The following is a 25,939-nucleotide window of genomic DNA, read 5'->3' on the forward strand; positions in this document are numbered from 1 at the left end:
GAGTATTTGTATTTACATAAAATGTGTATGTGTATGTAAATGAGTATTTGTATTTACATGCAATGAGTAGTCATATGTAAATTAGATGAATATTTGTATGTAAATTAGATGCATATTTGTATGTAAATTAGATGAGTATTTGTATGTAAATTAGATGCATATTTGTATGTAAATTAGATGATTATTTGTATGTAAATTAGATGCATATTTGTATGTAAATTAGATGAGTATTTGTATGTAAATTCAATGAGTATATGTATTTAAAGGAGATTTCTTTCTCCTGTAGTAAAAAAGTAAAAGACTAGAGAGCCTTTTGGCAGCAGCGTTGTTCCAGCGTCACCTGTTCATTTAGCTAACCAGATGAATTAAAAAACACACTGTTTAGTCCTCCTCTCTGTTCGTCATGTAGACACACACACACACACACATACACACACGCTGCTCACCCGTGTAGCGAAGGCAGGTTGCCAGGTGACTTATTTTGCTCTAATCCCCCCCAACATGACGCATCTATCTCACACACGCACACATGTTCACACACACAGAACAGCATGTACTGTAGCTAATGTGTCCATCATGCTACACCTGCATCGTGTATCCAGGACACACAACAACAACAACAACAACACAAGAGTTATCCTCCCCATATGAAGGCTTTGACAACTGCCAGGTTATGGAACAGTGAAGCGCAAGTGTTTCCGTAGCCCTCTAGAGGACTGGAATATGCCGAGGTCGATGAGACTGTTTCCTAAACAACACGAGGAGCGCCGTTAACAGAGCTCACACAACTAACGAGAAAAGAGAAGTGAAACGGTGAAACGGAACAGCTCCTTCATATTTCTATCAAGGAGGTTACCGTCGTTCAAACACTCGCATTAAATCGAATTCATTTATTCCTCCCACTTCAGGAGCTAAATTGCATTTTAAGACAATATGCGCATCACAGCTCACATGAATGGGAAATAGTGTCTCTGTTTTGGTACTACAGACATCTTGAGGGAATGGAAAAACAAGACAAAAACGTCTGTTTCATTGATTGATTGATTGATTGATTGAATACAAACCTCCTGATAGGCTCAGAGTGCACCAGGGCAGCATCTGTCATCACCTTCATCCAAGACTCCAGTTCTTTGAATACAAACCTCCTGATAGGCTCAGAGTGCACCAGGGCAGTATCTGTCATCACCTTCATCCAAGACTCCAGTTCTTTGAATACAAACCTCCTGATAGGCTAAAAGTCTGTTTGATTGATTGATTGATTGAATACAAACCTCCTGATAGGCTCAGAGTGCACCAGGGCAGCATCTGTCATCACCTTCATCCAAGACTCCATGTCTTTGGCTGCGTCTGTGCAGAAGTAGTAGGTCCGCATGTTGGGATGAGTCGCCTGCCAAGAGGAGAGAGGGTTACCTGGAAGAGGAAGAGAGAGAACACAGATGGTTAGTTGACTCAACTGGGATGTGGTGTCTTATAGCCTGACTTCATCGAGTTTCGAAAGCCAACATTGTAGTCAGATCAGTCCGTTTGGAATGGGGTGGAAATTCCCTCTCCTTTCAAACTTTCTTTACAATAGTACAATAGGAAGGTTATGACCTACAGTACCAGTCAAAAGTTTGGACACACCTACTCATTCAAGGGTTTTACTTTATTTTTACGAATATACAGTATATATAAATATTTTGAAATATATTGTATATATATATATATATTCTACAATTCTACAAAACAAGTTTTAATGACTCCAACCTAACTGTATCTAAACTTCCGTCTTCAACTGTATATATATATATATATATATATATATATATATACAGTTGAAGACGGAAGTTTAGATACAGTTAGGTTGGAGTCATTAAAACTTGTTTTTCAACCACTCCACAAATGTCTTGTTAACAAACTATAGTTTTGGCAAGTCGGTTAGGACATCTATTTTGTGCATGACACAAGTAATTTTTCCAACAATTGTTTAAAGACAGATTATTTCACTTATAATTCACTGTATCACAATTCCAGTGGGTCAGAAGTTTACATACACTAAATTGACTCTGCCTTTAAACAGCTTGGAAAATTCCAGAAAAAATGATGTCATGGCTTTAGAAGCTTCTGATAGGCTAATTGACATCATTTGAGTCAATTGGAGGTGTACCTGTGGATGCATTTCAAGGCCTATCTTCAAACTCAGGGGCTCTATGCTTGACGTCATGGGAAAATCAAAAGAAATCAGCCAAGACCTCAGAAAAAAATGTGTTGACCTCCACAAGTCGGGTTCATCCTGAGGAGCAATTTCCAAACGCCTGAAGGTACCACATTCATCTGTACAAACAATAGTACGCAAGTATAAACACCATGGGACCAAGCAGCCGTCATACCGCTCAGGAAGGAGACGCATTCTGTCTCCTAGAGATGAACGTACTTTGGTGCGTAAAGTGCAAATCAATCCCAGAACACCAGCAAAGGACCTTGTGAAGATGCTGGAGGAAACAGGTACAAAAGTGTCTATATTCACAGTAAAATTAGTCCTATATCGACATAACCTGAAAGGCCGCTCAGCAAGGAAGAAGCCACTGCTCCAAAACCGCCATAAAAGAAGCTGCACATGGGGACAAAGATCGTACTTTTTGGAGAAAAGGACTCTGGTCTGATGAAACATAAATAGAACTGTTCGGCCATAATGACCATCGTTATGTTTGGAGGAAAAAGGGGGATGCTTGCAAGCCGAAGAACACCATCCCAACTGTGAAGCACGGGGGTGGCAGCATCATGTTGTGGGGGTGGCAGCATCATGTTGTAGGGGTGCTTTGCTGCAGGAGGGACTGGTGCACTTTACAAAATAGATGGCATCATGAGGCAGGAAAATTATGTGGATATATTGAAGCAACATCTCAAGACAACATCAGTCGGCAAGTTAAAGCTTGGTCGCAAATGGGTCTTCCAAATGGACAATGACCCCAAGCATACTTCCAGAGTTGTGGCAAAATGGCTTAAGGACAACAAAGTCAAGGTATTGGAGTGGCCACCACAAAGCCCTGACCTCAATCTCATAGAAAATGTGTGGACAGAACTGAAAAAGCATGTGCAAGCAAGGAGGCCTACAAACCTGACTCAGTTACACCAGCTCTGTCAGGAGGAATGGGCCAAAATTCACCCAACTTATTGTGGGAAGCTTGTGGAAGGCTACCTGAAACGTTTGACCCAAGTTAAACAATTTAAAGGCAATGCTACCAAATACCAATTGAGTGTATGTAAACTTCTGACCCACTGGGAATGTGATGAAATAAATAAAAGCTTAAATAAATCATTCTCTCTACTATTATTCTGACGTTACACATTCTTAAAATAAAGTGGTGATCCTAACTGACCTAAGACAGAGAATTTTTACTAGGATTAAATGTCAGGAATTGTGAAAAACTGAGTTTAAATGTATTTGGCTAAGGTGTATGTTAACTTCCGACTTCAACTGTATACACACACACACACACACACACACACACGTCTTCATGTACGTCTTAAGGAGCGCTGGTCATTCGTTTTGACAGCATCAGTGACTAGTTTACATCCTCCCTGCTTGAGCAGGTGTATATTGTGGGAGAGAAAATCCTGGCTGACAGCAGGTGAAGAACGTGAGAATCAGTGGGCTGTAGATATCCACACCACCGTTCACCCATGTAGGCTATCTAAACCCATGACTCATAAGATGTGCATGCCACTAATATGGAATCAGGACTTACCGTGCATTGGACTGGTAAACTGGCAGCCGATTCTCCTCACTCAAGATCCGCTCACAATAGACAAACCAAGGCATTGTTAGTGTGTGCGTGGAAGACAGCAGAGAGAGACAGACAAGAACACATTGAATGAGTAATCTTTTTTTCCAATATCCTGTTTACCAGAGCCTGACAAACAAAAGGCAGTCATTCCTTTGCCATCCACAAATTAATTTGTAACAACAGTCAGTGAGGAATAAGGGACTTGTGAAACTGCCGCGTTCGCCACAAGAGAAAAGAATATGGAGAGTTTAAAGGGAAGGGAGGATGAGTTTTTACTCACCAATGTAACAACACAATGTGGTCACAAAGACTTAGTAACTTAGTTGTCACGATCTGGTTAGTTATGTTTTAGCGTTTTTACATATTTATTAAGTTATTTCCGGATATCTTCGGAACTACCCAGAATGCACTATTTCTCAACGTAAAATGAGAACCGGTGCTACCAAGCTAGTTCCAGCTGGCTAGCATTAGCTATTAGCCATGCTAACATGTAATTACATTCCAAACCAAGTGTTGACGCTGGTGAACTGACTATGTACATGCACTTAGAAGAAACCATATAACCATATTAAAAGTGCATCTCTTCTTTTCCTGTTTGGTAGTCGAGCAAGTGAGTGTTGTAGTACTTTTCCGTCATTCGTAGCTAGTGCGGTAATACCCACAAGGATGGGGTTACGACTCAATTGTGGTCCAAAAACGAGAAGCTAGCTTTGAAGTGGGACCGGTTTGTCTGGTAAAAAAAAAAGTTTTTATAATCATAATAATAATAATAATAATAGTGTAACTTTGCACTGAGACTTTTGATGCATATTCTAATGTTACATGTGGTGATGTTTACGCAACCTACCTTTTAACATGTGAGGAGAATAACGTGTTTTCACCTCATATGTCAATTGCATATTCACATGTGTAATTTGCAGTTTGACAATGTGAAAACACAAGAGACACTATATGTGTCTACTATATGTGACTACATATAATATATATGTGTTCACATGTTCACCACCTTTTCACATGTGAAAAGAATAACGTGTTTTCACCTCACATGTGAATTGAAGAAGAAATTTGCCAATTCAAGTGTGAAAAGCTTTAACCTGTGAAAATCTAATTAGCGCCCTTTTAACATGACTGGCATACAGCCGAGTTATCCTCATTACATTTCCCTTTGCGTTATGTGAAACGCTTCTATAATTATGATAGAGCTACAGGAATCATGCAGAGCTCTGTTTCTTCCTCCTCTCCCTCAACTCGCTCTCGCCCCCTTCTCTCTCTGAGGAAATGGAAACTTGAGTCTGTGTGGTTGGTTCGAGAGACCAAGCTTGGGCAGACTCCTGGGCGTCTGTGTGTGGCTGTGCTGCTTGGCAGGGCTGAGCCGAAACCCTCGTCTCTCCCTCCCTCTGGCTTTGTAAAGGAACCAGACCAGAGAAAAAGCCACAGCACTGAGAGAGACGCCATTAAATGAAATACAACTGGTTGCCGCAGGACTCAAGAGGCTATTGGAGCGAAACGTTATGCTGTAGCTTCTGCTGCTTACTAACAATGCTTAAAGCAGTAGTGGTACATGCCAAAAACAAGCCTTATTTTTCCTCTCTTTGACCCAGACGAGGGTTGCAAAACTACCGGTAATTTACTAAAGTTAACAGAATCTTCAGTCATTTTTTTGGTAATTAACAGAAAATTGATGGCAATCTATCGGAACTTTTGGTAATTTATTAAAACGTGTTTTATTAATATATAGTATTCATGTTTTATTGTCCTTGAGTTTCTAGTGGATAGACCAGATGGTTCAAGAGAAAAATAATTTTAATGAAATAAGCGTTTCATCAACGATGGCATTTGTTTTTATATATTAGCTCTGCAGCTCGTCACAACCGCCACCAGTCTTGAAAAAAACATTTGACAACAAATACATATTGAAAAAAAAAAACTAAATAAATAAAACGTGTAAAACAAATATAAAGGATTTTCATGATGAAACAGTGACATTAAAATACCAACGGTATTCACTTATTCATTTATATTTAGGATAATGTTTTATAGATTTGTCATTCTATTTCTTTTAGTTAAAAAAAAAAATGTTTTAATCTTATTTAACTATTTCATATATTTTACATGTGACAAGGCCAGAGATAATTACAGATACTTGTGATAATCTGAAGTACCCAAAAGGGACACTAGATGGTTTTTGTATTAGAGTACATAAAATCCTTGAAAGATACCAAAATACTAGCAATTCACTGGTAAACTCTGAAGGTTTTCAGAAATACAGTGCATTCGAAAAGTATTCAGACCCTTTGCTATGAGACCTGAAATTGAGCACAAGTGCATCCTGATTCCATTGATCATCCTTGAGATGTTACTACAACTTGATTGGAGTCCACCTGTGGTAAATTCAATTGATTGGACGTGATTTGGAAAGACACACACCTGTCTATATAAGGTCCCACAGTTGACATGTCAGAGCAAAAACCAAGCCATGAGGTCGAAAGAAGGTCGAAATAATTGTCAGTAGAACGCCGAGACAGGATTGTGTCGAGGCACAGTTCTGGGGAAGGGTACCAAAACATTTCTGCAGCATTGCAGGTTCCCAGGAACCCAGCGGTGTCCATCCTTCTTAAATCATTCTTAAATGGAAGATGTTTGGAACCATCAAGACTCTTCCTAGAGCTGGCCGCCCGGCCAAACTGAGCAGTCGTTGGAGAAGGGCCTTGGTCAGGGAGGTGACCAAGAACCCGATAGTCACTCTGACAGAGATCCAGAAGTCCTCTGTGGAGATGGGAGAACCTTCTAGAAGGACAACCATCTCTGCAGCACTCCACCAATAAGGCCTTTATGGTAGAGTGACCAGACAAAAGCCACTCCTCAGTAAAAGGCCCATGACAGCCCGCTTGGAGTTTGCCAAAAGGCAGCTAAAGGACTCTCAGACCATGAGAAACAAGATTCTCTGGTCTGATGATTGATCTCTTTGGCCTGAATGCCAAGCGTCACGTCTGGAGGAAACCTGGCGCCCTCCCTATGGTGAAGCATGGTGGTGGCAGCATCCTGTTCTGGGGATGTTTCTCAGCGGCAGGGACTGGGAGACTAGTCAGGGTTGAGGGAAAAATGAACAGAGCGAAGTACAGAGATATCCTTGATGAAAACCTGCTTCAGAGCACTCAGGACCTCAGACTGGGGCGAAGGTTCACCTTCCAACAGGACAACGACCCTAACACACAGCAAAGACAACGCAGGAGTGGCTTCGGAACAAGTCTCTGAATGTTCTTGCGTGGCCCAGCTAGAGCCCGGACTTGAACCCGATCGAACATCTCTGGAGAGTCCTGAAAATAGCTGTGCAGCAACGGACCCCATCCAACCTGACAGAGCTTGAGATGATCTGCAGAGAAGAATGGGAGAATCTCCCCAAATACAGGTGTGCCAAGCTTGTAGCGTCATACCCAAGAAGACTCACTGCAAAATGTGATTCAACAAAGTACTGAGTAAAGGGTCTGAACACTTATGTAAATGTGCATTTCAAACATTTCTAAAACACAGTTTTTGCTTCGTCATTATGTGGTATTGTGTGTAGATTGAGGAGGGGGGAGGGGACATTTAATCCATTTTAGACTTAAGGCTGTAAAGTAACAAAATGGGGGAAAAGTCATGGGGTCTAAATACTATCCGTATGCCCTTGCAACCCAAACTCAACTCTTAGCTTACTAACAATGCTTAAAGGCCAAGTGCAGTCAAAAACTACATTTGCCTGTGTTTTATATACACTGAGTGTACAAAACATAAAGAACACCTCTTTCCATGACAGACTGACCAGGTGAATCAAGGTGATAACTATGATCTCTTGTTGATGTCACCTGTTAAATCCACTTAATTAGTGTAGATGAAGGGGATGAAGGGGAGGAGACAGGTTAAATAATTATTTTTAAGCCTTGAGACAATTGAGACATGGATTGTCTCAATTGTGCCATTCAGAGGGGGAATGGGCAAGACAAAAGATTGAAGTGCCTTTGAACAGGGTATGGTCGTAGGTGCCAGGCCCACCGGTTTGTGTCAAGAACTGCAAAGCTGCTGGGTTTCCTGTGTGTATCAAGAATGTTCCACCAACCAAAGGACATCCAGACAACTTGACACAACTGCGGGAAGCATTGGAGTCAACATGTGCCAGTATCCCTGTGGAACGCTTTCGACACCTTGTAGAGTCCATGCCCTGACAAAACATTTCTACACCTTTTTCTCCCCAATTCCGTGGTATCCAATTGGTAGTTACAGTCTTGTCCCATCGCTGCAACTCCCCTACGGACTCGGGAGAGGCAAAGGTCGAGAGCCATGCGTCCTCCGAAACACGACCCTGCCAAGCCGCATTGCTTCTTGACACACTGCTTGCTTAACTGTCCAGCTGGCGACCGGAGGTCAGCTTGCAGACGCCCAGCCCGCCACAAGGAGTCGCTAGAGTGAGATGGGACAAGGAAATTCCGGCCGGCCAAACCCTCCCCTAACCCGGACGACACCGTGCCAATTGCGCACCGCCTCATGGGTCTCCTGGGCACGGCCGGCTGTGACACAGCCCGAACATAGTTCTGCAGTGACGCCTCAAGTGCCTTAGACTGCTGGGCCATTCGGGAGGACCGAGTAAAGACTGCTCTACAGGCAAAAAGGGGGATGTGCAACTAAATATTAGGAAGGTGTTCTTAATGTTTTGGACACTCAATATATATTGTGAGAATTATGATAATGCCATTTTTGTGTAAGAGCGGTTTGAAAAGTCTGAAATTGCAGCCCGTTTTGGTGGGATGGAGTTTTGGCTAGCCTGGCAATATCACCAGGCGGTATAAGTTAACAGACCAATAAAAAAAAGAGTTTCAAACCTCCCTGCCAATAACAGATAGTTTTCAGGTTACATATCCCTCCCATTAGGCTCGTCCAATTAGGCCCCACACTCAGACCACTCGCAGAGAAATCGAACCAACTGGCCTTTTCTACATTCTAATGCATCTCTCACTTGTTTCCTCATAGCTCTGGAATCTCAGACATCAAATATAAAGCATCAACTACTGAAAACAAGTAGTGAGTACCCCCCATATTTTCTGTTGATGTGGTCGTCGAAAAAAAAAAAGCTGTTTGACAAAAGGATGAAAACAAGTAGTGAGTACTGACCTTAAAGGCATATTTTCTGTTGATGTGGTCGTCGACAGACAGCATAGATATTCGAAAGCTAGGCAGGAGGATGCTGCCGAGAATACCCTCCTCTTTCTCATCTGGAGGAAACAAAAACAAACAGGAAACTAAACATGATATGCAGAACCTCGTTTCACATCCTTCAAAAGTTTGTTATGTATGCGGCAGCTACTGCTGCTGTGAAATAGATCCCTCTTCCTCAACAGGAGGATTAGGTCATTAAGGTAAGGATAGACCTCTTCCTGAACCGGAGGATTAGGTCATTAAGGTAAGGATAGACCTCTTCCTGAACCGGAGGATTAGGTCATTAAGGTAACCTCTTCCTGGAGGATTAGGTCATTAAGGTAAGGATAGACCTCTTCCTGAACCGGAGGATTAGGTCATTAAGGTAAGGATAGACCTCTTCCTGAACCGGAGGATTAGGTCATTAAGGTAAGGATAGACCTCTTCCTGAACCGGAGGATTAGGTCATTAAGGTAAGGATAGACCTCTTCCTGAACCGGAGGATTAGGTCATTAAGGATAGACCTCTTCCTGAACAGGAGGATTAGGTCATTAAGGTAAGGACAGACCTCTTCCCGAACAGGATGATTAGGTCATTAAGGTAAGGACAGACCTCTTCCCGAACAGGATGATTAGGTCATTAAGGTAAGGACAGACCTCTTCCCGAACAGGATGATTAGGTCATTAAGGTAAGGATAGATCTAGTTCAAACTATCTAGGATGTTTGAAACTACCTACATGTTTGAAATGTCTTTTGAGACTTTTCATAGCAAAATGAGAATTAGAGGGCTTACATGAGGTATTACAGGACTTCATGTGACAAGTTGAACCCCGTTTTCCATCCCCCATCACAGAATCTATGCAACTCTAGCCTGGTCCCACATCTGTTTATGTCGCCTTGTGTCCCAATGAACGGTTAGCTTTACAGCACAAACAGACGTGGGAACCAGGCTAATAACAAACTTCTACAAAAACAAAACATCCTGACACAACATGTACATAGCTGAGAGGAACACCAGGAGAAAGAGAGGGATGCTGTGATTGTCACCATATAAACAAGGTAGCAACAGTACTGGCGGCAGGGTAGCCTAGTGGTTGCAACCGAAAGGTTGCAAGTTCAAATCCCCGAGCTGACAAGGTACAAATATGTCATTCTGCCCCTGAACAGGCAATTAACCCACTGTTCCTAGGCCGTCATTGAAAATAGGAATGAAAATAACTGACTTGCCTAGTTAAATAAAGGTACAAAAAAATAAAAATAATAATAATTATCTAGTCAGAAGAGAACAACAGGACCCAGTGACAAGGAGGAAGAGATTAGCATCTGTCCATTGATGAAACTCCAGCAGAGAAATAACTCTCACTAAGCCTCATTATGTTCAGCTGAGAGACCATAGTGTGTGTGTGTGTGTGTGTTTTCTGTGAGGCATAAGCTACAGGAAGCCTAGATGCTAACACCCTCTACTACATCCAGCCCTACAGGGGCTGTTGCTCTAGTCTCCACACATGAATCATTGAACAACCAAATAAACAAACACAATTCAAACCAAGACAGTTATGCAAAAGAACAACAAGGTCAGGGGCTCCGCATTGCTACACAACCATGTTACAGGGTGCGTTATGGAGAGAGGTTTGAGAGGAAGAAAGAAAGAAAGAAAATGAAAAAAGAGAAAGTGGAGAGAAAGTGGAGAGAAAGTGGAGAGAGAGAAAGAGAGAAAGTGGAGAGAGAGAAAGAGAGAAAGTGGAGAGAGAGAAAGAGAGAAAGTGGAGAGAGAGAAAGAGAGAAAGTGGAGAGAGAGAAAGAGAGAAAGTGGAGAGAAAGAGAGAGAAAGAGAGAAAGTTTGAGAGGAAGAAGAAAGAGAGAGAGAAAGAGAAAAGTGAAAGAGAAATGAAAAGAAAGAGAGAAAGTGGAGAGAGAGAAAGAGAGAAAGTGGAGAGAGAGAAAGAGAGAAAGTGGAGAGAGAGAAAGAGAGAAAGTGGAGAGAGAGAAAGAGAGAAAGTGGAGAGAGAGAAAGAGAGAAGGTTGACACTTTCTTTGAGTAGTTTGTATGCAGACTGAGGCTGAGATGTTGCGGTAGCTGAACTCTGTGTGGCCTCTAGTTGGTACAATACCATACAGAACAGGAAGAAGGAAGAACGCTGGCTGTCCTGCAGCTCCCACTGAGAGGCCTGGCTCCAGGATATATCTGTTTCCTCCAGCCTGTTCTGCTCTCCATCCTTCTCTCCCTCTCAGCCTCTTTCTCTCTCTCCATCCCTCTGCCTCCTCTCCAACCTTCCTCCCCCTCCGGGCTCTCCTCTGATTTATTCACCAACACTCGTATTCACACATACCTACCTGGGTTAGGCGGAGCCACAGGAGATAAGGCACCAAAGTGCAGCAAATGAGATTTCAAACTGTAATGATCCTATAATATAGCCTCAGCCCTCTCTTTATAGTGGCTAGATACTGTTCATTAGATTATGGCTGAATCTAGGCTCAGAAAATCATTGATATAAAAGGAATACATATTCTTCTAAGATGAACAGTACTTTTTAAAGTCCCACTGTGATATTAACAGCCTTCTCTATTGATATGCAATACCCCACTTATTAGACTAATCTAATGGAATAAACTGGGGATTAAATCTCATCTGTCATTTACATCCATTGGTTGTTACATTCCTATCTTGGCCACCAGTAGATGCAGTGAGTGGCTCATCTAGGGCTAGGTCTTTATGTAGATCCATATAGACCCGTGACTATAAACAGTCTTCAACTATTTACAATCCTTTTCCTACTTTTGTTTTTTTTACATTAAAATGCATGTAATTGTCATTTTCTGTCAACGATCTACACAAAATACTCTTGTCAGTGGAAAAAAGATTTGAACATTTGTAAATAAAAAAATAAAACACAAATGTATCTTGATCAAATAAGTATTCAACCCCCTGGTCAATAATGTTCGAATCATCTTTGTCTTTCTGGGTAAGTCTCTAAGAGCTTTGGACACCTGGATTGTACAATATTTGCACGTTATTATTTTTTAAATTCTTCAAGCTCCGTCAAGTTAGTTGTTGATCATTGCTAGACAGACATTCTCAAGTCTTACCATAGATTTTTTAGCCGATTTAAGTGAAAACTGTAACTACGCCACTCAATGATGTCTTGGGAAGCAACTGCAGTGTATATTTGTCCTTGTGTTTCAGGTTATTGTCCTGCTGAAAGGTGAATTTGTATCCTAGTGTCTGTTGGAAAGCAGACTGAACCAGGTTTTCCTCTAGGATTTTGCCTGTGCTTACCTTTATTCCGTTTCTGATGATGACAAGCATACCCATAACATGATGCAGCCACCACCATGCTTGAAAATATGAAGAGTGCTAGCATATACCTATAGACTTCCAGTCATTGCGCTAACGCTACTTAGCATTGGCTCACGGAACTACCTCTAACTTCCTTCATTCTGGACACAGACACATAAAACTGGTATCCAAGAGTTCCTTTGACCCTGGGGAAGTAGATAAAGGGCTTCAAAATCACAAAGTTTTCCTTTAAACTCTAACTGTTTGAAAGTCAACATTGGCCTCGTGGTGAAATCCCTGAGCAGTTTCCTGCAGCAGGCAACTGAGTTGGGAAGGATGCCTGTATCTTTGTAGTGACTGGGTGTATTGATACACCATCTAAAGTGTAATTAATAACTTCACCATGCTCAAAGGAATATTCAATGTCTGCTTTTTTAAAAAAATTTACCCATCCAATAGGTGCCCTTTTTGCGAGGCATTGGAAAACCTCCCTGGTGTTTCTGGTTGAATGCACTGCTCGACTGAGGGACCTTACAGATAACTTCGTGTGTGGGGTACAGAAATGAGGTAGTCATTCAAAAACCTGGTTAAACACTATCATTGCACACAGAGTGCAAGTAACTTCTTATGTGACTTGTTAAGCAAATGTTTACTTATTTATGCTTGCCATAACAAAAGGATTGAATACTCATTGACTCAAGACATTTAAGCTTTTCATTTTTGATTAGTACAATTTTTTTTAAACATAATTCCTATTTGACATTATGGGATATTGTGTGTAGGCCAAGCGACACAAAAAAAAAATGTCAATTTAATTCATTTTAATTTCAGGCTGTAACTCAACAAAATGTGTGAAAAACAGGCTGTGAATACTTCCCGAAGGCACTGTAGTAGGTTTCCATGTCACCATATTCCTTTCATAGCGCCCTACTTTTGACCAGGGTCCATAGAGCATTATGTAGGGAATAGGCTGCCATTTGGGACACAATCATACTGTACGTCAGGATATGACCTGCTGCTGTTCAAAAGGCGTTGGGTGTGTTTGATGTCACGTTATCTGCACTACATCTTCAAACACCTCCATAACCCAAAGACATATTTCCAAGGTTATCGTTTGTGGACTACAGCTCTGCATTTAATACCATCATCCCGGAACTGCTACAACACAAACTCTCTCAGTTGAACGTGTCCAGCTGCATCTGTCAAGATGGATCACTGACTTCCAGACAAACAGGAAGCAACACGTGAAGCTGGGAAAAAACATATTTCGGACTCTTTATGCTACACCAGGGATCATAATACTAGATTCATGCTCTTACCTCTAGTCACTCTACACCAAGGATCATTATACTAGATTCATGCTCTCACCTCTAGTCACTCTACACCAAGGATCATTATACTAGATTCATGCTCTTACCTCTAGTCACTCTACACCAGGGATCATTATACTAGATTCATGCTCTCACCTCTAGTCACTCTACACCAAGGATCATTATACTAGATTCATGCTCTTACCTCTAGTCACTCTACACCAGGGATCATTATACTAGATTCATGCTCTCACCTCTAGTCACTCTACACCAGGGATCATTATACTAGATTCATGCTCTCACCTCTAGTCACTCTACACCAAGGATCATTATACTAGATTCATGCTCTCACCTCTAGTCACTCTACACCAGGGATCATTATACTAGATTCATGCTCTCACCTCTAGTCATGGAAAGAGCAGGCGTCCCTAATGTTTTTTATACTCAGTATATCTCTCTATTATGCATGGGAACGCAATGGAGAGGTCGACCGACTAGTGGCCTGGTGCAGTCAATATAACCTGAAACTCAACACATACAAAACAGTGGAGATGGTTGACTTCAGAAAACGCCCACACTACCCCTCGGAATCGGAATCATTCAACTTCCTGGGGGTTAGCACGGCTGAATCCTTCAACTTCCTGTGGGTTAGCACGGCTGAATCCTTCAACTTCCTGTGGGTTAGCACGGCTGAATCATTCAACTTCCTGGGGGTTAGCACGGCTGAATCATTCAACTTCCTGTCTCTAATGGGAGGACAGCATCACAGCCTCTAGCGGGAGGACAGCAGCACAGCCTCTAGTGGGAAGACAGTATCACAGCCTCTAGTGGGAGGACAGCATCACATCCTCTAGTGGGAGGACAGCATCACAGTCTCTAATGGGAGGACAGCATCACAGCCTTTACTGGGAGACAGCATCACAGCCTCTAGTTGGAGGACCGCATCACATCCTCTAGTGGGAGGACAGCATCACAGACTCTAATGGGAGGACAACATCACAGCCTCTAGTGGGAGGACAACATCACAGCCTCTAGCGGGAGGACAGTATCATAGCCTCTAGTGGAGGACCGCATCACATCCTCTAGTGGGAGGACAGTATCACAGCCTCTAGTGGGAGGACAGCATCACATCCTCTAGTGGGAGGACAGTATCAAAGCCTCTAGTGGAGGACAGCATCACAGCCTCTACTGGGAGGACAGCATCACAGCCTCTAGTGGGAGGACCGCATCACAGCCTCTAGCAGGAGGACAGTATCACAGCCTCTAGTGGGAGGACAGCATCACATCCTGTAGTGGGAGGACAGCATCACAGCCTCTAGCGGGAGGACAGCATCACAGCCTCTAGTGGGAGGACACCATCACAGCGGTCACCAAGAAGACACACCAGCTGATGTACTACTTACAGCAGCTGAAAAAACTCTAAATTCCCAGTCAATCCTGATCCGGTTTTACGCATCATTCGTTGAGTCCATCTTCACGTCCTCCATCACCGTCTGGTCTCTGGTCTCTGTCTGCGTGTGCCCGCTGCAAGTGCAGACAGCAACGCATTGACCGGTCTGCAGACAGGGTCAATCGGCTGTCACCTGCCCTTCATCGAGGTCCCGTCACCGTTCCAGGGCAAGGAAGCGTGCAGGAAAGATCATCTCTTTCCCTGCTTCTCTGTCAGTGTCCCAGTCCAGATTGGTGTGTTTTCTGTTCATAAACACAATGATTTCAAATGGGGCTTCCTCCTTCTCTCATAGTGTCCAGCCAACAGGGAACAGCAGCACAACGTGTGCTACTGACTCTCCATTTGATCTGCTATTGACTGAATTCTCTCTCACGCTCTAACAAATGGTCAGATCCATTAAATATTGACACAGCTGTTCAGAGAGTTTTGTGAGTGTCTTTCCTCCCAAAAAGACCACACTGGCTGTAAATTAATGATCTGGGTTAAGTAGCTACAGTACAGAAGGTCCTTTTCACACAACTAAGCCGAGCCGAGCCAAACCAAGCTGTACTGAGCTGGCCTGGTGACACATCCATCATAGTCACTGGAGCTGTGCTGCAAAGGACAATGTAGAAAGAAAATATCAGAGCCAGTACCCTACGAATGGGGACTGCACTGTAGTGCAGAATCAAGTATCAGTCTGCTGTTGGCTCTAGAGTCTAGCTGTAACTGTGGCCTGAAGCCCATCCAGACAGATAGTTGCTCTCTTTGTGTGGACATACATCATTATGCTGAGCACTGAGATGACACGTCTGTGTTATTCCTGATGTCCGTCTGCCTTCCCTCCGCTTTCCATTTCAGTCCCTGGGTGGCGAGCAGTGAAAACTGCTGTGGCCAGACAGACATGGGGGGGCGGGGGGTGTTTACACGTCGGCATAGTGGAGGACTGGCATAGAGGTTATGAACTCTGTGCCCCCATCGAAGCGCTTGACTGACTTCTGCCATTGTCGAGTGTGTGTCTGTGTGTGCATGCATGTGCACACACAGACATGCCTGTTAATAGATTCAAGACACCATGAACAAAATGCCTCTTCTGTACCACATATTCACAGATTCCCAACATGGGAAAAACACACCATAGCTCTGTGTTCTATCTTATTCCATCCTTCAGGGAATCAAGGTCGTACAGACTGGGCCTAAAAATCATGTCTCTATTTTTTCAAACTTATGGGCCATTCAAGATATACGTACTGCTCATTTTTTATTATTTTTTCCCTCTATATAAGCTGTGTTGTACAATTAAAGGTAAAATACACTACATATATTATAATACATTCAGGACGTGTGAAGTTATACCCAGGCTAAATATAAACCTTCCACAACCATCAGACCCACTAATAATTGAATTATTTTATCAAAATAGTTGAACCTGCTTTTACCAATATATATATATATATTTTTTTTTTTCACCTTTATTTAACCAGGTAGGCCAGTTCAGAACAAGTTCTCATTTACAAATGTGACCTGGCCAAGATAAAGCAAAGCAGTTTGACACATACAACACAGAGTTACACATGGAGTAAAACAAACATACAGTCAATAATGCAGTAGAAAAAAAGAAAACAAGAAGTCTATATACAGTGAGTGCAAATGAGGTAAGATAAGAGAGTTAAGGCAATAAATAGGCCATGGTGGCGAAGTAATTACAATATAGCAATTAAACACTGGAATGGTAGATGTGCAGAAGATGAATGTGCAGGTAGAGATACTGGGGTCCAAAGGAGCAAGATAAATAAATAAATACAGTATGGGGATGAGGTAGGTAGATAGATGGGCTGTTTACAGATGGGCTATGTACAGGTGCAGTAATCTGTGAGCTGCTCTGACAGCTGGTGCTTAAAGCTAGTGAGGGAGATATAGGTCACCAGCTTCAGAGATTTTTGCAGTTCGTTCCAGTCATTGGCAGCAGAGACCAAAGGAGGAATTGGCTTTGAGGGTGACCAGTGAGATATACCTGCTGGAGCGCGTGCTACGAGTGGGTGCTGCTATGGTGACCAGTGAGCTGAGATAAGGCGGGGCTTTACCTAGCAGAGACATGTAGATAACTTGTAGCCAGTAGGTTTGGCGACGAGTGGGTGCTGCTATGGTGACCAGTGAGCTGAGATAAGGCGGGGCTTTACCTAGCAGAGACATGTAGATAACTTGTAGCCAGTGGGTTTGGCGACGAGTGTGGAGACATGAGCATCTTGTCATTATATTCAAATCTCTGGTGTAAACGGGAAGGTGTACACAACAAATCAAATCAAATCAAATCAAATTTTATTTGTCACATACACATGGTTAGCAGATGTTAATGCGAGTGTAGCGAAATGCTTGTGCTTCTAGTTCCGACAATGCAGTAATAACGAACAAGTAATCTAACTAACAATTCCAAAAAAACTACTGTCTTATACACAGTGTAAGGGGATAAAGAATATGTACATAAGGATATATGAATGAGTGATGGTACAGAGCAGCATAGGCAAGATACAGTAGATGGTATCGAGTACAGTATATACATATGAGATAAGTATGTAAACCAAGTGGCATAGTTAAAGTGGCTAGTGATACATGTATTACATAAGGATGCAGTCGATGATATAGAGTACAGTATCAACGTATGCATATGAGATGAATAATGTAGGGTAAGTAACATTATATAAGGTAGCATTGTTTAAAGTGGCTAGTGATATATTTACATCATTTCCCATCAATTCCCATGATTAAAGTGGCTGGAGTAGAGTCAGTGTCATTGACAGTGTGTTGGCAGTAGCCACTCAATGTTAGTGGTGGCTGTTTAACAGTCTGATGGCCTTGAGATAGAAGCTGTTTTTCAGTCTCTCGGTCCCAGCTTTGATGCACCTGTACTGACCTCGCCTTCTGGATGACAGCGGGGTGAACAGGCAGTGGCTCGGGTGGTTGATGTCCTTGATGATCTTTATGGCCTTCCTGTAGCATCGGGTGGTGTAGGTGTCCTGGAGGGCAGGTAGTTTGCCCCCAGTGATGCGTTGTGCAGACCTCACTACCCTCTGGAGAGCCTTACGGTTGAGGGCGGTGCAGTTGCAATACCAGGCGGTGATACAGCCCGACAGGATGCTCTCGATTGTGCATCTGTAGAAGTTTGTGAGTGCTTTTGGTGACAAGCCGAATTTCTTCAGCCTCCTGAGGTTGAAGAGGCGCTGCTGCGCCTTCCTCACGATGCTGTCTGTGTGAGTGGACCAGTTCAGTTTGTCTGTGATGTGTATGCCGAGGAACTTAAAACTTGCTACCCTCTCCACTACTGTTCCATCGATGTGGATGGGGGGGTGTTCCCTCTGCTGTTTCCTGAAGTCCACAATCATCTCCTTAGTTTTGTTGACGTTGAGTGTGAGGTTATTTTCCTGACACCACACTCCGAGGGCCCTCACCTCCAATGGTGGCCCTCTTGAAGCATGTGGGAACAGCAGACTGGTATAGGGATTGATTGAATATGTCCATAAACACACCGGCCAGCTGGTCTGCGCATGCTCTGAGGGCGCGGCTGGGGATGCCGTCTGGGCCTGCAGCCTTGCGAGGGTTAACACGTTTAAATGTCTTACTCACTTCGGCTGCAGTGAAGGAGAGACTGCATGTTTTCGTTGCAGGCCGTGTCAGTGGCACTGTATTGTCCTCAAAGCGGGCAAAAAGTTATTTAGTCTGCCTGGGAGCAAGACATCCTGGTCCGTGACTGGGCTGGGTTTCTTCCTGTAGTCCGTGATTGACTGTAGACCCTGCCACATGCCTCTTGTGTCTGAGCCGTTGAATTGAGATTCTATTTTGTCTCGCGTTGCGGAGGGAATAGCTGCACTGTATATATTCAGTCATGTTACCAGACACCTTGCCCTGATTAAAAGCAGTGGTTCGCGCCTTCAGTTTCACACGAATGCTGCCATCAATCCACGGTTTCTGGTTAGGGAATGTTTTAATCGTTGCTATGGGAACGACATCTTCAACGCACGTTCTAATGAACTCGCACACCGAATCAGCGTATTCGTCAATGTTGTTGTCTGACGCAATACGAAACATCTCCCAGTCCACGTGATGGAAGCAGTCTTGGAGTGTGGAGTCAGCTTGGTCGGACCAGCGTTGGACAGACCTCAGCGTGGGAGCTTCTTGTTTTAGTTTCTGTCTGTAGGCAGGGATCAACAAAATGGAGTCGTGGTCAGCTTTTCCGAAAGGGCGGCGGGGCAGGGCCTTATATGCGTCGCGGAAGTTAGAGTAACAATGATCCAGGGTCTTTCCACCCCTGGTTGCGCAATCGATATGCTGATCAAATTTAGGGAGTCTTGTTTTCAGATTAGCCTTGTTAAAATCCCCAGCTACAATGAATGCAGCCTCCAGATAAATCGTTTCCAGTTTGCAGAGAGTTAAATAAAGTTCGTTCAGAGCCATCAATGTGCTTGGGGGGATATATACGGCTGTGATTATAATCGAAGAGAATTCTCTTGGTAGATAATGCGGTCTACATTTGATTGTGAGGAATTCTAAATCAGGTGAACAGAAGGATTTGAGTTCCTGTATGTTTCTTTCATCACACCATGTCACGTTGGCCATAAGGCATACGCCCCCGCCCGTCTTCTTACCAGAAAGATGTTTGTTTCTGTCGGCGCGATGCGTGGAGAAACCCGCTGGCTGCACCGCTTCGGATTGCGTCTCTCCAGTTAGCCATGTTTCCGTGAAGCAGAGAACGTTACAGTCTCTGATGTCCCTCTGGAATGCTACCCTTGCTCGGATTTCGTCAACCTTGTTGTCAAGAGACTGGACATTGGCAAGAAGAATGCTAGGGAGTGGTGCACGATGTGCCCGTCTCCGGAGTCTGACCAGAAGACCGCTTCGTTTCCCTCTTTTTCTGAGTCGTTTTTTTGGGTCGCTGCATGTGATCCACACACTGGTTGTAAGGCAGAACACAGGATCCGCATCGCGAAAAACATATTCTTGGTCGTACTGATGGTGAGTTGACGCTGATCTTATATTCAGTAGTTCTTCTCGGCTGTATGTAATGAAACCTAAGATGACCTGGGGTACTAGTGTAAGAAATAACACGTAAAAAAACAAAAAACTGCATAGTTTCCTAGGAACGCGAAGCGAGGCGGCCATCTCTGTCGGCGCCGGAAGTTATATGTTATACAACACAGAAGGAGCCAAAGAAATGAGACCAAAATGACAACAAGAGGACATAAAAACGCTCATAAATATATATATATATATATATATATAAAATACATTTGTTATACTTGCAATACAGGCATTTGGAATATCACGCAAAAACATACAAAAACATTTGGTGTTCAGGTACACGGACATCACTCACCTCTGTAGTAGTACAGACACATATCAGACAGCACAAACCACCTCTTCTTCCATAGCTTCATCCCCGTGCTGTCCTGAAACAACAACAGAAACAGACAGTCACAAACTACGTCTTTATGAGGACATAACCCCCCCCCCAAAAAAAAATATTTAGAGCCCCCAAAATATTTCACAATTTTGTTGTAACCCTGAACTAGCTCTTCTTTCAACAAGTAGTCAAAAGCTTGATGAAATAGTTGAATATATGGAATGGCTGTGGATCCCCATGGAGAGGTTTGAAAAACTGCCACACTTTCTGTAGACACTAACTTTACTGATGCAGGTTAGCAACCAATATAAAAAGACAAACGTCTTCAACGTTGAGATTTTCAGATTTTTTTTTCTCGTTCTAAAGACTAGAAACTAGGATCACCAGACAGTCATCTGCTGTTCAGAGGGTACGTATGATTTAGTTCATGGTACAAGATGAAGAAGACAAATAATGACTGTTGTACACTCCAGATGTGATTACAAGGAAAACATCATTCCCTTAAGTCAGGGAGCATTGTATTGTATTGTTCTGTATTGTTCACAGACACACACAGACACACCAGTGGAGGCTGCTGAGGGGACGACAGCTCATTATAATGGCTGGAACGGAGCAAATGGAATGGCAACATGGAAACCATGTGTCTGACATATTTGATACCATTCCACATATTCTGCTCCAGCCATTACCACGAGCCTGTCATACCCAATTAAGATGCCACCAACCTCGGGTGATACACAAACACAGTTATGAACAATAAATTGTGACTGAGTGGGTGTGGGAGGGAAGGGGGAGGTAAGGGAGGGGAACGGGGTGAGGGAGAGGAAGGTGAGGGAGTGGAATGGGACGAGGGAAGGGAAGAGGGAGGTGAGGGAGGGGAACGGGGTGAGGGAGAGGAACGGGCTGCGAAGCAGCAGCTACTCTTCCTGGGGTCCACAAAACACACACAACATGACAAGCAACTAAACACTGATTTAAAATGCAACTACATACAAACAATACAACAACAAATAATGTGTCAGTGTTACTGTGGCTGTGTGTCAGTGTTAGTGTGTCTGTGTGCCAGTGTTAGTGTGTCTGTGTGTCAGTGTTAGTGTGTCTGTGTGCCAGTGTTAGTGTGTCTGTGTGCCAGTGTTAGTGTGTCTGTGTGCCAGTGTTAGTGTGTCTGTGTGCCAGTGTTAGTGTGTCTGTGTGCCAGTGTTAGTGTGTCTGTGTGCAAGTGTTAGTGTGTCTGTGTGCCAGTGTTAGTGTGTCTGTGTGCCAGTGTTAGTGTGTCTGTGTGCCAGTGTTAGTGTGTCTGTGTGCCAGTGTTAGTGTGTCTGTGTGCATGTCACCTCACAGTCCCTCCTTTCCATGAAATGTTTAAATGATTTATTTTTGGTCATTTTCCTCTTCGCTTGAGTAATTGGAGATTTGAAAGAGAGTTCCACGTGATCGTGGCTCTGTATAATACTGTGCGCTGCTGTGAATTTGTTTTGGACTTGGGGACTGTGAAGAGACCCCTGGTGACATGTCTTGTGGTGTATGGCTGAAGAGACCCCTGGTGGCATGTCTATGTATGGTTGTCTGAGCTGAAAGTTATTTGATTGTGTAGACAATTTGGACATTTCATTACAGTAACACTTCTCTTAAAACCTAGGAGTGAAGGAGAGGACAATGACTGCCTCGGTTCTGTTCTCTCTATTGGAAAAACTGACTGATATTCTCCTTCTTTAAACTCTAAATTCCTTAGTGTAGGATTCCAGAACTAGAATCTAGGACTACATTCTGGAACCAGCACGGACCCAGAATGATTTTAACCACACTCATGACAGTTCTAAAGCCATTTAGTTTAAGAGGAAAGTCCTCAGCCACGAAAAAGGTTTCTCTCTCTCTCTACACTTGCCTCTGGGGTGTGGTAGGTTGGGTCTGGTGACATTACACTACAAAACATATCACACATATGCTCCCAGTACATTTGAATGTATACAGTCCTGGCGGTATATGTATTTGAACATGACAGTATTGAGGTATATTTGTTCCAGGAAAACAATCAGCCCAGCTCCCCTACGATTCCATTCCTTCCCAGAAATGTCTTGCTTTGAATATGTTCATGGATGAGGTACCATTCTATTCTCAAACCGTCATGTTTGTCAGACAGATCACACACTGCTAGTAAGACAGCATGGGCTGGGGCATCCCAAATGACACACTATTTATTTTTTTATTTTACCTTTATTTAACCAGGCAAGTCAGTTAAGAACAAATTCTTATTTTCAATGACGGCCTAGGAACAGTGGGTTAACTGCCTTGTTCAGGGGCAGAGCGACAGATTTGTACCTTGTCAGCTCGGGGGTTTGAACTTGCGGTTATTAGTCCAACGCTCTAACCACTAGGCTACCCTGCCGCCCTATATATTCCCTATATAGTGCACTACTTTTGGTACTGAGTCAATGTACGGGTTAGTCGAGGTAATTGAGGTAATATGTACAGTGCCTTCGGGAAGTATTCAGGCCCCTTGACTTTTTCTCCATTTTGTTAGGTGACAGCCTTATTTTAACATGTATGAAATTGTTTTGTTTTCCCCCATCATCAATCTGCACACAATACCAATGAAGAAGCAAAAATTGCTAATTTATTAAAAAAATATAAAAAACTGAAATATCACATTTACTCAGTACTTTGCTGAAGCACCTTTGGCAGCGATTACAGCCTTGAGTCTTCTTGGGTATGACGCTACAAGCGTGGCAGATTTAAGGAGTTTCTCCCATTTCTTCTCTGCAGATCCTCTCAAGCTCTGTCAGGTTGGATGGGGAGCGTTTGCTACACTATTTTCAGGTCTCTCTAGAGATGTTTGATCAGGCTGGATCTTGATTTGATTTTGGGTTCAAGCCACTCCTGCATTCTCTTGTCTGTGTGCTTAGGGTCGCTGCCCTGTTGGAAGGTGAACCTTCGCCCCCAGTCTGAGGTCCTGAGCACACTGGAGCAAGTTTTCATCAAGGATCTCTCTGTACTTTGCTCCGGTCAACATTGCCTAGATCCTGTCTCTCGGTCCCTGCCGCTGAAAAACATCCCCACAGCATGAGTTTGATTTCCGTCTGTTTTATTTTACCTTTATGTAACGAGGGAAGTCAGTTAAGGGGAAATTCTTATTTACAATGACGGCCTACCAAAAGGCAAAAGGCCTGCGGGGACAGGGGCCTGGGAATATATATATACATTTAAATACAATATAAATATCAGACAAAACACACATCACAACAAGAGAGACAACAACATAGCAGGTAGCTACTGTATCTGTCTATCGTAGCATATAGCTACTGTATCTGTCATTCTATCGTAGCATGCAGCTACCGTATCTGTAGCATGTAGCTCCTATCGTAGTATATAGCTACTGTATCTGTCATTCTATCGTAGCATGCAGCTACCGTATCTGTAGCATGTAGCTCCTATCGTAGCATGTAGCTACTGTATCTGTCATTCTATCGTAGCATGCAGCTACCGTATCTGTCATTCTATCGTAGCATATAGCTACTGTATCTGTCATTCTATCGTAGCATATAGCTACTGTATCTGTCATTCTATCGTAGCATGCAGCTACCGTATCTGTAGCATGTAGCTCCTATCGTAGCATGTAGCTACTGTATCTGTCATTCTATCGTAGCATGTAGCTACTGTATCTGTCATTCTATCGTAGCATGTAGCTACTGTATCTGTCATTCTATCGTAGCATGTAGCTACTGTATCTGTCATTCTATCGTAGCATGTAGCTACTGTATCTGTCATTCTATCGTAGCATGTAGCTACTGTATCTGTCATTCTATCGTAGCATGTAGCTACTGTATCTGTCATTCTATCGTAGCATGTAGCTACTGTATCTGTCATTCTATCGTAGCATGTAGCTACTGTATCTGTCATTCTATCATAACATTGAGCTTTTTATTTTTTATTTGAACCTTTATTTAACTAGGCAAGTCAGTTAAGAACAAATTCTTATTTATAATGACAGCCTACCAAAAGGGCTCCTACGGGGAAGAGAGATAGAAACTAGAAAATACATACAATATAAATATAGGACAAAACACACATAATCACAACAAGAGAGACAACACAACACTACATAAAGAGATACCTAAGACAACAACATAGCAAGGCAGCAACACATGACAACACAGCATGTTAGCAACACAACATGGTACAAACATTATTGGACACAGACAACAGCACAAAGGGCAAGAAGGTAGAGACAACACTACATCACACAAAGCAGCCACAAGTAAGTGTCAGTAAGAGTGTCCATGATTGAGTCTTTGAATGAAGAGATCGAGATAAAACTGTCCAGTTTGAGTGTTTGTTGCAGCTCGTTCCAGTCGCTAGCTGCAGCGAACTGAAAAGAGGAGCGACCCAGTGATGTGTGTGCTTTGGGGACCTTTAACAGAATGTGACTGGCAGAACGGGTGTTGTATGTGGAGGATTATGGCTGCAGTACATATCTCAGATAGGGGGAGTGAGGCCTAAGAGGGTTTTATAAATAAGCATCAACCAGTGGGTCTTGCGACGGGTATACAGAGATGACCAGTTTACAGAGGAGTATAGAGTGCAGTGATGTGTCCTATAAGGAGCATTGGTGGCAAATCTGATGGCTGAATGGTAAAGAACATCTAGCCGCTCGAGAGCACCTTTACCTGCCGATCTATAATTTATGTCTCCGTAATCTAGCATTGGTAGGATGGTCATCTGAATCAGGGTTAGTTTGGCAGCTGGGGTGAAAGAGGAGCGATTACAATAGAGGAAACCAAGTCTAGATTTAACTTTAGCCTGCAGCTTGGATAAGTGCTGAGAGAAGGACAGTGCACAGTCTAGCCATACTCGGAAGTACCTGTATGAGGTGACTACCTCAAACTCTAAGGCCTCAGAGGTAGTAATAACACCGGTTGGGAAGGGGCATTCTTCTTACCAAACCACATGACCTTTGTTTTGGAGGTGTTCAGAACAAGGTTAAGGGTAGAGACACTAAGAAAGCTTTGTTGTAGAGCATTTAACACAAAATCCGAGGAGGGGCCAGCTGTGTATAAGACTGTATCATCTGCATATAAATGGATGAGAGGGCTTCCAACTGCCTGAGCTATGTTACTGATGTAAATTAAGAGTGTGGGGCCTAAGATTGAGTATTAGGGTCCTCCCTTGGTGATAGGCAGTGGCTGAGAAAGCAGATTTTCTGACTTTATACACTGCACTCTTTGAGAGAGGTAGTTAGCAAACCAGGCCAAATACCCCTCAGAGATACCAATACTCCTTAGCCGGCCCAAAAGAATGGAATGGTCTACCGTATCAAAAGCTTTGGCCAAGTCAATAAAAATAGCAGCACAACATTACTTAGAATCAAGGGCAATGATGACATCATTGAGGACCTTTAAGGTTGCAGTGACACATCCATAACCTGAGAGGACACCAGATTGCATACCAGAGAGAATACTATTGACAGAAAGTTGATTATTGACAAGTTTTTCCAACACTTTTGATAAAGGGCAAAATAGAAGGATCAGCTTGATTAACCCCCTTTAAATAAAGGACAAACTGTGGTTGCCTTCCAAGCAATGGGAATGCTGCCAC

General features: G+C 43.0%; 1 protein-coding gene across 7 annotated transcripts in view; it reads right to left on the reverse strand.

The window, feature by feature from the left end:
- Nucleotides 1-25,939, reverse strand: part of LOC112235816 (pleckstrin homology domain-containing family A member 5) — a 264,064-nt gene that overhangs the window by 66,852 nt on the left and 171,273 nt on the right. For 4 of the 7 annotated variants that reach the window (XM_042301853.1, XM_042301855.1, XM_042301852.1 and 1 more), the window contains 3 exons: nt 20,321-20,393; nt 8,913-9,013; nt 1,272-1,387 (listed from right to left, as the gene is read on the reverse strand). In XM_042301853.1, the coding sequence (XP_042157787.1) occupies nt 1,272-1,387; nt 8,913-9,013; nt 20,321-20,393 (290 nt within the window). Of the gene's footprint in view, nt 1-1,064; nt 1,214-1,271; nt 1,411-3,728; nt 5,651-8,912; nt 9,014-20,320; nt 20,394-25,939 lie in introns of those variants that run through there. The other 3 variants (XM_042301856.1, XM_042301858.1, XM_042301857.1) reach the window with 3 other exon arrangements.

This window comes from Oncorhynchus tshawytscha, linkage group LG19 (genome assembly GCF_018296145.1).
Source record: "Oncorhynchus tshawytscha isolate Ot180627B linkage group LG19, Otsh_v2.0, whole genome shotgun sequence".
NCBI classification, from domain to species: domain Eukaryota; kingdom Metazoa; phylum Chordata; class Actinopteri; order Salmoniformes; family Salmonidae; genus Oncorhynchus; species Oncorhynchus tshawytscha.